The sequence below is a fragment of the Xiphophorus hellerii genome, chromosome 2, assembly GCF_003331165.1.
Source record: "Xiphophorus hellerii strain 12219 chromosome 2, Xiphophorus_hellerii-4.1, whole genome shotgun sequence".
In the NCBI taxonomy this organism is placed as follows: Eukaryota; Metazoa; Chordata; class Actinopteri; order Cyprinodontiformes; family Poeciliidae; genus Xiphophorus; species Xiphophorus hellerii.
In genome coordinates, this window is record NC_045673.1 from 10,515,429 (window position 1) to 10,530,580 (window position 15,152).

At 40.1% G+C, this 15,152-nt stretch overlaps 1 protein-coding gene across 1 annotated transcript in view; it reads left to right on the forward strand.

The window, feature by feature from the left end:
* The window catches only part of chd2 (chromodomain helicase DNA binding protein 2), a 30,253-nt gene extending 15,188 nt beyond the window's left edge, over positions 1 to 15,065 (forward strand). Inside the window, 34 exon segments of the mRNA XM_032583346.1 lie at positions 324 to 463; positions 559 to 784; positions 875 to 975; positions 2,361 to 2,402; positions 2,502 to 2,680; positions 2,765 to 2,889; positions 2,970 to 3,186; positions 3,263 to 3,352; positions 3,437 to 3,627; positions 3,707 to 3,895; positions 3,984 to 4,107; positions 4,109 to 4,147; positions 4,940 to 5,092; positions 5,576 to 5,647; positions 5,831 to 5,980; positions 6,460 to 6,608; positions 6,699 to 6,795; positions 6,880 to 6,972; positions 7,646 to 7,819; positions 8,001 to 8,170; positions 8,261 to 8,302; positions 8,377 to 8,516; positions 8,605 to 8,743; positions 8,844 to 8,895; positions 8,897 to 8,995; positions 9,782 to 9,904; positions 9,996 to 10,118; positions 10,480 to 10,620; positions 10,752 to 10,868; positions 10,950 to 11,128; positions 11,220 to 11,319; positions 11,394 to 11,583; positions 11,687 to 11,927; positions 13,033 to 15,065. Of these exon segments, the coding sequence (XP_032439237.1) occupies positions 324 to 463; positions 559 to 784; positions 875 to 975; positions 2,361 to 2,402; positions 2,502 to 2,680; positions 2,765 to 2,889; positions 2,970 to 3,186; positions 3,263 to 3,352; positions 3,437 to 3,627; positions 3,707 to 3,895; positions 3,984 to 4,107; positions 4,109 to 4,147; positions 4,940 to 5,092; positions 5,576 to 5,647; positions 5,831 to 5,980; positions 6,460 to 6,608; positions 6,699 to 6,795; positions 6,880 to 6,972; positions 7,646 to 7,819; positions 8,001 to 8,170; positions 8,261 to 8,302; positions 8,377 to 8,516; positions 8,605 to 8,743; positions 8,844 to 8,895; positions 8,897 to 8,995; positions 9,782 to 9,904; positions 9,996 to 10,118; positions 10,480 to 10,620; positions 10,752 to 10,868; positions 10,950 to 11,128; positions 11,220 to 11,319; positions 11,394 to 11,583; positions 11,687 to 11,927; positions 13,033 to 13,324 (4,699 nt within the window). The 3' untranslated portion in view covers positions 13,325 to 15,065.
* The last annotated feature ends 87 nt before the right edge of the window (positions 15,066 to 15,152 follow it).

The following is a 15,152-nucleotide window of genomic DNA, read 5'->3' on the forward strand; positions in this document are numbered from 1 at the left end:
TGATTGGCCAATTAATGTAACGTGATCATCTGCAGCAAGTGATGGCCAAGCGGGCATGTCATCACGAATTTACATAATAAGTCGGGTGTGTCTTGAACTTCCGTGGCGGAGGCTCCGCCGAACCCCTGAGACCGACTCACCGAACCCCTAGGGTTCGATCAAACCCCGGTTAAGAACCACTGTTTTAGACATTTCACAACCAGCACACCTAAACTAATTTTAAAATATAAACAATCTGTATTTTCCTGTCCTTCACACTTATTGATTCTAGTTGTGAGAAATTTAAGATGAACTGAAATCTCCCTTCCTACTGTGTTATTTAGCTATAAAGAAGATCAGCATGACTTCGAAACCGACTCTGATGACCTGATCGAAATGACTGGAGATGCTGGTGAGGAGCAGCAGGACGACGACAGCGAAACCATCGAGAGGGTTCTCGATTGCAGGACCGGCAGCAAAGGAGGTGATTCCCTTTTGCTTGCTTCCTAAACAAAGTTAAAGTAAAAAAAAAGAAAAGCTCTGGATCAGTTTTCAAACTCAATGTTTGGGCGTTTTCAGCCACTGGAGCTTCCACCACTGTGTACGCCGTGGAGGAGAACGGGGACCCGTGTGAAGGTTTCGATCCCGAGAAAGATGAAGGAGAGACTCAGTATCTGATCAAGTGGAAGGGCTGGTCCTACATCCACAACACCTGGGAGAGCATCGACTCGCTAACGCAGCAGAAGGTCAAGGGGTTGAAGAAACTGGACAACTTTAAGAAGAAAAATGATGAGTTGAATTCTTGGTGAGAGTGTTTGTCTTTATGTTACTGTTGTTTATTTAGCAAATCGTCCTTCCAGACCTATCACTTAAACCTAATTGAATCTGTTTTCAGGTTAAGTAAAGCATCTCCTGAGGATGTGGAGTTTCATAACTGCCAACAGGAGCTCACATCTGACTTGACGAAGCAGTTTCAAGTTGTGGAGCGAGTTATTGGTAAGAAGTTAGCAACAGCTCGTAAGGATGGGTACTGCTATTTTCTGATTTAAATTTAGTATTAGCACAGATCCTGTATAATCTGGAAAAAATAAAATAAAATTCAACATCCATTATTGGAATCCTGTCTTACAAACATGACAAATACTTGACAAGATCTTAATAAATAAAAATAAGAGCGATTAAATTATCTGCTGTTTCTCTTTTTTTGTTGTTTTTCTTTAAATAAATTATTACTGTTATGAGGCCAAAGCTAGTGATGATTTCAAAGTGATTTAAAGATTTATCTGCATAAACGTAGGGACTGCTGGGGGTGCAAGAATGCAGACATTTTTTTTAGCAGTGGGGTTGCTCTAAATGTGCCCCAAAAGCAAGGTATCTACCAGAAGTACATTCAAACACATAATAATGTCTTTAAAGTCTGCAAATCTGTTTACCAGTTGTCTAAAACTGCTGTTATCTGGGTGAGCTTCTGCTGCATATTGGTTTACTCTGCAGCTTAAAGCTGCTTCTGTTCATGATTTATCAACTGCAGGTTCAATATGTAGGGCAAAGGTAGCACCTTGTATGACTTAACAAGGGTATTTATATATTTAAGCTATAAATCTCACCAGTGGCAGAGATGAGAGGCAGCAGTGTAGGTGTCAGCAGCAGGAGCTCCTTTATAGAACTAGTCTTTAAGAGTTTTGGGAGTTGATTGAAGGTCTTGGGTCAGGTTACACAGAAGCTAGGCACAGGCTTGAGTTAAAGTACCATGGTTCATTGTAAATAAAAATAAAAAAATCAAAATTCAAATTGCTTTTATATAAAATTAACTATATTTAGGGCTGTAACAAATCCTCGAGTGATTCGAGTACCTCGATTAATAAAATTTCTCGTGAAAGATTTATCAGAGACTTTTCCGAGATTTCAATTTACTAAAATATTTATTTACAAAGACCCTAATTGTATTAAGTGAATGAGCTGTGCTTCTTGGCTAAGTCTCCCTCGACTAGCAAGCAACACGTGGGGGAGGGGCAGCACTGATTTGCTCTTAGCTTCATCCAGCTGGTGGAAACTCTGGCAAGTCTGACATTTAACAGAAACGACTCTGGACTGTAGGAACAGTACGATGGGTAATCTGAGAAAACTTAACCAATCAGGTGAAGATTGGTACATTTACCTAGCCCACTCCTGATGTTATGAACTGTTTGAGATTACGTTTGAAGTTCCTCTCTAACTCAAAGTTTCCCAGTTTAATGAAAACACTTGATTCTGGATATGTTTTTCAGCTGTAGCCTCCAGTTCAGAACCAGTAGTTCAGCATCATGGCTCAATCCATCACTATCTATTCCTTGTTCAACTCGAACATTTTTTAAAATGTATTTCTTTTTTCTTACCAACAGCAACAAAAACAGGAAAGACCCCAGGTTCCTCTGATTTTCCCTGTACGTACCTCCTTGCATTCTGACTTTTAACTAAATTAACTTTAAAAAGGTTGTGAACTTATTAACTTTTGTTTGATTATTCCCTGTGTTTTCAAACAGCCCACAGTCACAAGACTCCATCCTCGAACGAGCCGGAGTACCTGTGCAAGTGGATGGGCTTGCCGTACTCTGAGTGCAGCTGGGAGGACGGCGCCTTGGTCAGGAAGAAGTTTCAGCACTGCATCGACGGCTTCATGAGCCGAAACTCCAGTAAAACCATCCCGTCTAAGGACTGCAAGGTAGGAGGTTAAGCAAAGCTAACAAAACATGCCTTCGTCTCGGAAGTACAATTTTCAGTCATAATTTTTATTTTTCAATCTCAGGTATTAAAGCAAAGGCCGAGGTTTGTCGCCTTAAAGAAACAGCCATCATATATTGGTGATGAGAACCTTGAGCTAAGAGATTACCAGCTGGACGGGTTGAACTGGCTGGCTCACTCCTGGTGCAGGTAGATTACCAACAGAGTTGATGGTTTTATGTTTAACACCAAGTTCTGATCCCAGTAAAGAATCCGCTCTCCACTCGCAGGTGCAACAGCGTCATCCTGGCCGATGAGATGGGGCTGGGGAAGACCATCCAGACCATCTCCTTCCTGTCCTACCTGTTCCACCAGCATCAGCTCTACGGACCCTTTCTGGTGGTGGTGCCTCTGTCCACGTTGACCTCCTGGCAGAGGGAGTTTGACACCTGGGCTCCGGACATGAACGTGGTGGTCTACTTGGGCGACGTCATGAGCAGGAAAACGGTTCGTTTGATTTTGACTCTGACTGTTTTTTTTTTTTCTTAAACATCTCGTGGCTCACATGTTGGTTTGCGTTTAGATCCGTGACTACGAGTGGGTGAACCATCAGACCAAAAGAATCCGTTTCAACGCCCTCTTAACTACCTATGAGATTCTGCTTAAAGACAAGGTTGGGACATTATTTTTGGTAGGTCTCTGTTCTGGTTCTGTAACATTTTAAAGATTCTTAAAATGTGACAATCTTTGACTACAGGGCGTCCTGGGGAATATTAACTGGGCCTTCCTGGGTGTGGATGAAGCTCACAGGCTGAAGAATGATGACTCCCTGCTCTACAAATCCTTAATGGAGTTCAGATCCAACCATAGACTCCTCATTACCGGCACTCCGCTACAGAACTCCCTCAAGGAGCTCTGGTCTCTGTTACACTTCCTAATGCCCGACAAGTACGTCCTGCTTCACACGCCTTAAATTAAACTGAGTCAGACAGGAGGGAGACTTGTTTAATATCTGTTACCACTTCAGGTTTGACTCCTGGGAGGATTTTGAGGATGAACATGGAAAAGGAAGGGACAACGGTTATCAGAGTCTCCACAAAGTCCTGGAGCCATTCCTGCTCCGAAGGGTCAAGAAAGACGTAGAGAAATCTCTACCTGCCAAAGTGGAGCAAATCCTCCGCGTTGACATGTCGGCGCAGCAGAAGCAGTTCTACAAGTAGGATTTTCTTTTTCCTCTAACCCTCACAACATGAATAATTTTTTATAAATCACGTCTTACTTAATGTGCCCTCCTTGTTCTACAGGTGGATTTTAACAAGAAATTACAAAGCCCTTTCCAAAGGCACCCGTGGCAGCTCCAGTGGCTTCCTAAACATTGTGATGGAGCTTAAAAAGTGCTGCAACCATAGTTTCCTCATTAAGCTGCCATGAGGAGGGAGACGGAGAAACGCAGCTGGAAAGCCTCCAGGTTTGTTTCATCCTGAGCTTCCTTCAGCTTCAGGCGTCTCCTCAGGACGCCTCTGCTACAGATGCTCGGTGTTATCTATAATACACAGTCAGAAAGCATGGAAAAATCTGAAGTGTTTTCCAGATTGGGACGAACATTTAAAAATAATATTTTTCCCTTTCTAATACCTGCCTCAACATCTAATTGTTAAATCCATTTGTCCTTCCTTTAAAACTTTAAATTCTTCCCTTAAGCTTCCTTTCATTCAATCCCTTCTTTATCAAATCTGTCTTTTCTTGAATCAGATTTTTCTTTTTTTTCCTTCTCTGTTCTTTTAAACTTCTCTGTCTCCCCTCAGCATTTTTTTATTAATCCCTTTCTGTCTTCCTTTCTAATCAGAGGTACGCCTACTTTGAATTGCTGTTGATGAAATTTATTTGATCATTGCTGGTTTTTCTTTCCTGCAAGCCTTCCTCTCCTCCATTCTACTTCCTTCAGTGGTTTTAAACTTCCTTTCAGTCCTTTCTTCTTTCAGTCTTCCTTCAATCCTTTTTCTCAGACTTGTTCTTTAGTCCTTTTTCCTTCAGTCTCTCATCCCTTTTTAAGCCTTGTTTTCTGCAGATCCTTTAAGATTTAAAGCTTAACCTGTGTAAGAATATCACTAAATGAGCTTTTATATTTATCCTCAAAAATGTATTAAAATCTGTAAATGTAATTATTACAGAAAAGTGTTGAATTTAGACATAAATTCTTTCAGAACTCTATAGAAGAAATGTTCTTCATGTGTTTTTTTCCTCGTTTCTTTTCTTCCAGGCTTTGGTGAGGGGCAGTGGAAAGCTGGTCCTGCTGGACAAACTGCTGACCCGACTCCGCGAACGAGGCAACAGAGTCCTGATCTTCTCCCAGATGGTCAGGATGTTGGACATACTGGCCGAATATCTCACAAAGAAGCGATACCCTTTTCAGGTGAGATTTGAACGTTTCATCCATATTCTGCTCAAATTAGCTTTGACACTAGCTTTGGCTAGAAGAACATGGGGACCTCTATTCAATCAGTGGGATGTAAAAACAGAAGGATACTGAATTTGAAACGTTGCTGTCTCGCTGTCCTGTTTAAAGTAAAGCTTCTTTTAGTGTCACTAAACTAAATGAAGTGGCTTCTTTCTGAAAACAGATTTTGGTTTTTGACTCTTGCTGTATACATGTTTACACTGAAGGGTCCTTTAGAGGTTGCACTAAGCAGGATTAGTCTCAGATGTCAGCGTTGTTGGACATGGGCTTGGGTTTATTTATATCAACAAGTTATTTGCTGCTGCAGACCAGCAGGAGGTTTTGCAAGTCACCCGACTTAGATTGTTTCCTTTAACTCGGTCGCTGCGTTACTCTGTTGTGGTCGGTCTGCAGAAAATAACCGGAGCATATTTAAAATATGAACCTCACTGTTTGCAGCGGCTGGACGGTTCAATAAAGGGAGAAATCCGAAAGCAGGCACTGGACCACTTTAATGCAGAGGGATCAGAGGTATGCCTACTTTAAATTGTTGTTGATGAAAGTTGCAATTTCTCTCATAATATTCTGTCAAATCTTTTGCATTTTCCTTGACTTTAGACTCTAATAACACCATTACCTGGAATGGAGTCTGACCCGGAATGTTTTGTCCAGAAACACTGAGGTTTTTTTTGTTGCGTTGCCTTTGTTTTGCAGGACTTCTGCTTCCTGTTGTCCACCAGAGCTGGAGGTTTGGGTATTAACTTGGCCTCGGCAGACACTGTCGTCATATTCGACTCAGACTGGAACCCTCAGAACGACCTGCAGGCCCAGGCCAGAGCCCACAGGATCGGACAGAAGAAGCAGGTAATTTAAGTCCTAAATTTATCCGGCCTTTCTGTTATTGATCTTAAATTTCATTATGTTGTATAAATTTGTGCATGCATCTCTTCTTCTATTGGCTAGTTTTATTCCTTTTTACTGTATATATTCATATTTTGTCAATACAACGACTGCAGTCATTTGTTTTGTGGTTTGGAGTTAATGCTAGCACGTTAGCAGTGCTTCACGCTGTGAGAAAACTGTAAGACTCATGAGTAAAGATGCACCAATCAGGCTTTTATAGGCTGATTAAGATTGTGGGGTGATTATCCCCATATTTACATTAAAGCATAAATCCTCCCAACCTTATCTTTGATTTAATAAATTCACAAAATGTGGACTAAAATAAATATTCTTGGTGGCGGAATCTAAGACAGCTGAAAGGTAATCAAGGGAAAGTCCTGTGATTTTATCGCATGTTTTATTGTTTCATTGTTTTATTTTAACATTGTGTTTCCTCGCAGGTGAATATATATCGGCTCGTCACTAAAGGAACAGTGGAAGAGGACATCATCGAGAGGGCAAAGAAGAAGATGGTTTTGGACCATCTGGTCATTCAGAGAATGGACACGACAGGTCGAACGGTTCTGGATAACAACTCAGGAAACTCAAAGTGAGACTTGCAGTAATTACAGCTAATCAGCTCGTTTTATACTGATTTTTTTTTTTTTTTTTTACATTTTCTTCTTGTCTTTTTTGACAGTTCAAACCCCTTCAATAAGGAAGAACTGACTGCTATTCTCAAGTTTGGTGCTGAAGATCTGTTCAAAGAGGCAGAGGGAGAGGAGTCCGAGCCACAGGTAGGACAATAAGGGGGTTACTATGATTTGGACTGGAATGTTTTGCTATGTTTTTGACTGTTAAACACATTTTCTCATTTTCAGGAGATGGATATAGAAGAGATCCTGAGGTTGGCAGAAACAAGAGAAACAGATCAAGGCTCCAGCGCTACAGATGAGCTTCTATCACAGTTTAAGGTGCCTGCATTGACTGTTTTATTTATTTTTTGTTACATAAAGCTAAAATGTATTAGGGCTGAAATTATAAATAGTGATTAATCTACTAATCAACTCAACTAATTCAGAAGGCAATTATTAACTTGAGTATACAAACTCCAAACAAGGCTATTTGGTGGAAGAACGGCACAATCAGATTTAATTAAGCCAAAACTGTGCAAAAAATATAAACATTTTCCATTTAAGTTGAAAAAATGTTCATTGTCTGTAAATCTGTTCTACCCAGAACTCATCAAGTGGCATTTTTGTTTCACCTGGTTCAAATGATGTTAAAAAATTTAGATTAAGTAACTTTTGCTATCCAATTATTAATCGGTTAATCAAAAAATAATCAACAGAATTAGTAGGGTTTTAGTAGGGTAATAGTGCAGCGATTGTTTGTAGCTGCAGATGGCTCTTTTGCTAGCAAATGATTTGAAAAAATTTAATTGAATTATTTGCATATTTACATGTCAAATTCTGTATCTAATATTGTATAAAAAAAGGCTCGAGTGGTTAAATGGAAAATCTGCAGAATGTGCCTGTTTTGTCATTTAATTAATCGTCAGAATAATTGATAAGATAATCGATTACTAGAATAATCATTAGCTGCAGTCCTAAAATATATTTGTTAAACTCTCCTCCTTCCTTTCAGGTCGCCAACTTCTCCAGTATGGAAGACACCACTCCGGAGTTTGAGGAGAAGCCCATACGGGAATGGGACGACATCATTCCTGAGGAGCAGCGGCGTAAAATTGAGGAGGCGGAGAAGCAGCGGGAGATGGAAGACATCTTCATGCTGCCCAGGAGCAGGAGCTCCAACAAGAGGGTAGGGCTTAGAGGCAATTTAGTGTTGGGTTGAGATCTTGTGTTCTTAGAATCAAGAAGTTAAACTATTTTCACTCAATAATTTCAGAAATAAGGAGAATTGTGCATAGTCATAAAGATCTCAGGCAGATATCTTATTTGGCTCAAACCTAGTTTGACTCTTAACAACGCTGCTTTTTCAGGCTCAAGCCAATGACAGCGACAGCGATGTGGGCTCGAAGCTGAAGCAGCGCTCATCTGGCTCAGACAGCGAGACGGATGACAGCGACGACGACAAGAAGCCAAAGAAAAGAGGCAGACCTCGAGCTCGCAAAAACAACGTGGAGGGCTTCACCGATGCAGAAATCCGCAGGTACAGTATTTAGCTGTCTTATATGAAAGTCAAACAGAATCAGATCCATTTAGGAGGATGATATAAATCTATTCCATATCCCTTTAACAGATTCATTAAAGCCTATAAGAAGTTTGGATCGCCACTGGAGAGGTAAATTTAATGAGAAATCACTCAGCTGGAGTTTCACCAGCTTTATATTTGACAAACACACTTCCTGTTTCCAGACTGGAAGCCATCGCCCGAGACTCTGAGTTGGTGGACAAATCCATCGCAGACCTCAAGAGGCTGGGCGAACTGATTCACTCCAGCTGCGTGACGGCCGTGCAGGAACACGAGGAACAGCTCAAAGAGAACCCAGTTGAAGGTTTGTAGCTTGTGTTTATTTTGAAAATAAAGCTTGATTTTCCCACTTATTAGCCAAAAGAATTACAAAAATAATGTTTTTCTTTCAGCCAAAGGTCCTGGGAAACGCAGAGGAATCAACATTAAGATTTCAGGAGTTCAGGTCAATGCCAAGTCAATCATCCAGCACGAGGAGGAGTTTGAGCCGCTTCACAAAGTCGTGCCCCTTAACCCCGCTGAGAGGAACAAGTGAGAAACTTCTATCTTTATCTGCTCTGCCACATTGTGGTGTTTCTGAAGAGTCTATCTCTGTTGTTCAGTTTAAAGTAAATGCGCCCTCTTCCTTTAGGTTCATACTGACTTGCAGGGTTAAAGTCGCCCACTTCGATGTGGAGTGGGATCCTGCAGGACGACACTCAGCTTCTACTGGGCATCTACGAGCACGGCTTTGGAAACTGGGATCTGATAAAGACAGATCCCGACCTGCAACTGGCTGATAAGGCAAGTTTAATTATCTTCCACCGCTTTGAAGTCCCAGAACCTTCATGAAGAGTTTTATTTAATGATTAATTAGCTTTTTAATATTTAAATATTTAATATTTAAAAACTGAAATTTACTCTGACTAAAATAATGGAAAATGAATTATTACAGTCATAATTAAGCTGTCAATAAGCAATAATCAATTTAATGATAAATGTGATGACAGTTGACATTAACTGCCAAGGCAATAGTTAATTTTAACTGTTGCTATAGAGATTAATATCATTGAAAAGTCAACATTTTGAGAAGTGCTGCAAACATTTGACTCTTAGTACAAAGTAGTTTGCACTACCTGCCACTTTTTCTGTTTTCCATGTCAAAACTGAATGATTTTTTTTTTAAATGCAATTTTGGTTATAGAGATGCTATAATTCTTTTTATTTGTTGTTTTGTTTGTTTATTTTGTATATTTAAAATGCTTTCCAGTTCCAGTGTTAATGTTAATGAATTATAGTCCAGAAAATATGGTAGATGGTTTTATCTTTAGATGTAAACAAAGGATTTGAAGAAATAACAATTTTTTAATTAGTTTTCAAGCACATGTGCTGTTCTCCTGTTTGTAGAGTAACACTGAGAATATAATTAGCTGATAATTAGTTGTTTTCCTTTCCCACCCTGCACTCAGCTCTCTACTCATAACCTCCTTGCTCGAATTTAAAACATTGACATCTGACCTTTTTGGTCAGTAGCTCTTTTAAAAACAAACAGGAATTGTAAAATCTAACATTTCTTGTCCTTCTGCACAGATTCTTCCAGACGACCCAAACAAGAAGCCTCAGGGCAAGCAGTTGCAGGCGAGAGCTGAGTATTTGCTCAAGCTGCTTAAGAAAGAGCAAGACAACGCGATTCTGTCTAAATCCGGAGAGGAGGTGAGCTGCTGGTCGTCAAATAGCAGTTTCTCCTGAGTGTGATTTACATTTTCATTTACACCACTTTGCTTTTCTGGTCTCTTCTTCCAAGGTTAAGGTGAAGAAGAGGAAGCCCCGAGCTAAGAAGGAAGCCAAGGTTCTCAAAGACGAGCAGGGCAACGAGATCTCGTCCCCTCGGCTGTCCGATAACCCGTCAGAGGAAGGAGAGGTCAAGGTCAGTCATCTCCTCAGAGGCTCCACAATTAACTGATTTTAATTTTTCTCACATCTGGAGTAGATATTTAAATTCTTTTTTTTTTGGGTTAAAGTGAGATTTTTTTAAGAGTCATACTACATGTGAATTTTAATAAACTGTCTTATTTGTGCAATTACAATAACTCATTTTTATATCTAAATTGCTGAGTGATTACAACCACATTGATAGTTTTATGATGCTATGTAAGCGTTGTAAACCTTTTCACTTAATGTCTGTCAGCATACTAAGGAGTAGTTTAAAGTAGAGTTTAATTTCTTAATATTTGCATTCCTTGACCCTTCCACTCATTGTTTTCCTCATGGCTTTGTGTTTTGAGCAGGAAGAGGGAGCGGAGAAGTCTCCTGTGAAGAAGAGGCAAAAGAAAAAAGATAACAAGGAAAACAAAGAAAAACAGGGAACACCTAAAAAAGAGAAAGATGGAGACAAGGAAAAGAAAACCGCCAAGCCCAGAAAGGAGAAGGTATCTCAGAACTTTACCTATAGAATTCAGTGGTTTTTATGGAATAAGTCTATATATTCATACCAGATAAATGATTTAGAAACATCCCTTGTCAGCGTAATCCCTTACTGTTGTATATTTTTGTTTGCCAGGCTAAGGCAGCCAAAGGGAAGAAGACTCAAGGTCCAGTTCACATCACGGCCGGTTCCGAGCCCGTTCCCATCGAAGGAAAGGAGGACGACGAGCTCGACCAGGAAACCTTTAGTATTGTGAGTTGAGCAACGATTCAGTGAGACGGGTTTGTTACTCTTCCCTGCATAGGCATTAGTGCATGACGTTCTCGTTTGCAGTGTAAGGAGCGCATGCGGCCGGTGAAGAAGGCCCTCAAGCAACTGGACAAACCCGATGAAGGACTGTCCGACCAGGAGCAGCTCCAGCACACACGCACATGCCTGCTGAAGATCGGAGACCGAATCACAGAGTGCCTTAAAGCGTACAGCGACCCCGAACATGTCAAAATATGGCGCAGGTAAAAAAAAAAAAAGTGATATCTTGGTTGAATTAAACATCAAACTCCTCTGGTCTGCTCTTCTAATTATTTTCTGTCATTTGTTGTTTAGGAATCTCTGGATTTTTGTCTCAAAGTTTACAGAGTTCAGTGCCAGAAAGCTGCACAAGCTTTACAAAATGGCTCAAAAGAAGCGATCGCATGATGAAGAGGTAAGTTGGAGCATATTGGTCGGAACACGAGCTGCCGTGTGTTATCGCCACTAAATACATCGTGACGTTTCCAGAAGGAGCACAAGAAGAAGGACGATTCCTCAGGGAGGATAAAATCCTTCAGACCAGAACCTTCGGGGTCCAGTCGAGACTCCACCGGCATGCCGTCCTCCAAACCCGCTCCTCTCCCGAGCCAATCAGGAACACACGGACACCACAGGGAACCATACAACGCTGCTAACAAACGACACTTTGGCAACAACGGTGCGTGTGGACCAGCTGCCTTACTTCAAAGCCCAAACAATTCTTTTAAAATTCCAAACAAGCAAAACCGTCACTATTCAACTATTTAATGTTTTTTTCACAGATCGAGGAGACTGGCCGAGGGACCGTAAATACGGTTACCAAGGAAACAGCAATCAGCCTTGGCAGGGAGACCGCCACCATCCATACGACCCTCATCGTTACAAGGATCACTACGGAGATCGACGTCCCCACGGAGACGCGTATCGAAGCTCAGGAGGTTACCGTAACAACACCTCTCCTCGAAAAAGGCCGTATGAGCAGTACGGCAACGACAGGGACCACAGGGGACATCGGCCCTATTACTGACAGGTGGGATGAGACCTTTTCATCTCACTTTACTACAGGATCGTTACATAGTAGAGGAAAAATATATGACACCTGCCCAGGGTGGCATTCCATCAGGGAGTAGCATGAGCAAGTTATTTTTAAAAAAAAAAAGGAATCTGGATTTCCTTTTTACTCATCATTGGTTCAAAATTAGAAACGCTTTTGAAATATATGAATGAAATATATTTATAAAAATATAGCATGAAAAAAAAATACAGGCAGCTTACACCTGAACTAAAATATTACATACTGATCAGGTTGTTTAAAACACTTTTTTGATTTCTGAAAGTCAAAACATATTATTTTGTTTATGAGAACAAAAAACTACATGTGTACAAAAAAAAACGAGGGGCTCATCCAGGGCATGGTTTATTCAAGGACTGCTACTGTATCTGTGTGAGGGAAGGAGGGATAAGGAAAATAAAGGAAAACATTTTACTGGTTTAAACAAAACCAAGGAACACTTTTTGATTAAATTTAGAGGCTTGGAAAAACTTAAAATAGAAATGTTCAAATTTGGTAGGAAGTGGTTCCTAAACTCATCAACATTCGTCACTTAAAATTTACGCCCTATTTAGCTGGTCAACAACAGGGCAGGAAAGTCGATTTTTTTTTCTCAAGAAGCATCTGAAAAGTTGTTTAGCTGGCTTTCTAAAACATTACGCTGTAACCTCCAGAGGTTACAGCTTCACCATCAGAAGCCAGAAAAGGTCGATGATGAGGGAACTTTCTGTTCTGAATGCTCTATCCAACAATATTAGAGTTGAGTGGAAGAACTATAATATTTTTTCCTCTATGTAAAAGTGTGGTAGAAAAAACATTTAAAATATAGGAACATTTTATTGGTCTTATGTAATACTCAAATTTTATGAAGACAGAATTTTGGTTTTTATTTGCTATAAGCCATTTGGATCAATATGAAGGGGAATAACATCTTTAAATATATCACCAATAATTCTAATAACTAATTGTAACTCCCTATGATATTTTAAACACATGGACATGGAAAATATATATTTTTTTAATTCAGCAATCATGCGATCTTTTTCAGTTTAAAAAAAGTGAATCCTGAATAATGTCTTTCAGGCACCCGGACAACAAACGGAGACGCCCCGATGAGTTCCACCCCAGTTACCACCAGGGCAGGGACGGCCCTCCTCAGGACTTCAGGAGGATGCCGGATCACAGAGCACAGGGTCCGCCGGGGCCGGAGCATTACAACCGGCCCTTCCACCCAGACAAACCCCTCCCGCTGATGGACCCCCGCTCCCCGCAGGCTCAGAAGTCTCCGCAGGACTCCCGCTCCCCGCTGGAACGCCCCATGGATCCCGGCCTTATGGCGGATCCAAACTGGAACAGCAGGAAAACATAGAGCCTCCAGGGCCATGAGGAGTCTCCTTTTATAAGCTGACTGTTAAGAAAGGGAATCAACATGTACCGTCTTTACCAGCAAACTTTCTCCCAGTGTTTGTGATTGTAAGATGGAAGGAAATGAACTAAACTGTGCATCTTTATTTAAATGACCTGCCTCCTCAGTTGATTATGAAGCAACTGAGTGGAATGACTGCGGACAACTTAGTCCTATGGACTATTAGAAGGGAGATTTGGATCCATGAACAGATGAATGATCTCACTCCTAAAAGTGCCTGAAAGTGTTGGCCTTCTGAAGGGTAAATGTACGGGAATGTTCCCGGAGCAACCATGGACACTTGTTTTTTTTTTTTTTCCTGTGCTTAGCTTTAAGTATTGCAAAAAGATGTCATCAGAAGTTGAATGTGTTAATCATTTGCACCTTGGAAACATGTTGACCATGTAGCTGAAGAGAATCACGGAGTTTTCACTGTGCAGATGAAGAGAATTTCGTCTGAGGTTGCTGGAAATTTGATTAAACAAGCCGGCATCACTCAGGAGAACTTTTGAAATTTTTTTTTGTTTTAAATCCAATTCACATTTCTCGTGTGTACCGTTATGTACCATTTCTGTAACTATGTATCTATGCCAGTCATTGCCATCCCTTCCGCTCTGTTCACTTTAAAGTCTTTCCTCGCCAATATTGAAGCTATCAAAGCAGTATTTATTATGACTTTTTCAGGAGTTCATAACACTATAAATCCAAACAATCCTTTATTATGTCTTGCAGTATTATGATGGCTTAGAAATGGTACTTTGCTTCTTTAAGTAATTCACCTTTTCTTCCCTAATCAGGCGTTATGTTTCTACCCACAGATGGTTGTGCACTGCTGTTATTTGTTACTCCTCCTGTGCCAAATCTGCTTTCATCCCACCTTTATTCTGGTCTCTTTAAGCTTCTTTAAGTACCATTTCTGTTTCCAGGATCAAACTGCAGAACGGTTGATGAATAGTGCTGACAGAATATGAAAGTGCTGCTCTTAGCTAAATTATAAATTGATTAAAAGCTCAAAAAAGGATAACATATTCTGGTAATTAATGTAGATTTCTGGTAGAACGGCTGATTTTAGGGGCAAAGTGTAAAAACCATGGTATGAAATGTTTGATATTTTGGGGGGAGCAGGGGGCACTTACAGTCAACTTCTTACAGTGAACAACCAGCTGTTGTTTTTCTCCCACTCAAAACAAACGTTCCTGTATTATGTTCTGTAAGAAAGTTTCAATAATTTATATTTGTGACAAAACCACCCTTCATGACAAAATTTGCTGTACATATGTTTGGACATATGTAATAAACTTTGTTACACAAAATATGCCTATTGTTGACACCAGGCTCAATCTAAAATCACAATTGGAACAACAATGTTTTTGATGCTCCTTAATCGTATCATAGTTTTTTTTTTTACTTAAATATTAGACAAAATTAAAAATTCACAATTTTATTCAGATTTATTTATTATTACTTCACCAGCTGAACACTAAACGGTAGTTTTGCACCGTTGCCTTATAAAAAAAAGAAAGGAATATTGGTTTCTTTTTCTATTGTCTGGGTCTAGAAAATGTTTTAGTTCATTTTTACTGACCTGGACAAGAAAATGGCAAATCTTTCTTTCAAAACACTTGGTACATTATTGTGTTTAGCCAAGTTTGATGAGTGGTCTAATGCTGAATAAAGGTGTTGGTGTTCGTGGTCCTATTTACGAGCAATAGTCTAAATGAAGCCAAATTCTTTGTTTTCTACTTAATTTCCATTTTTAGGAAAATTGAAACTTACCTCCATTTTGCAAAAG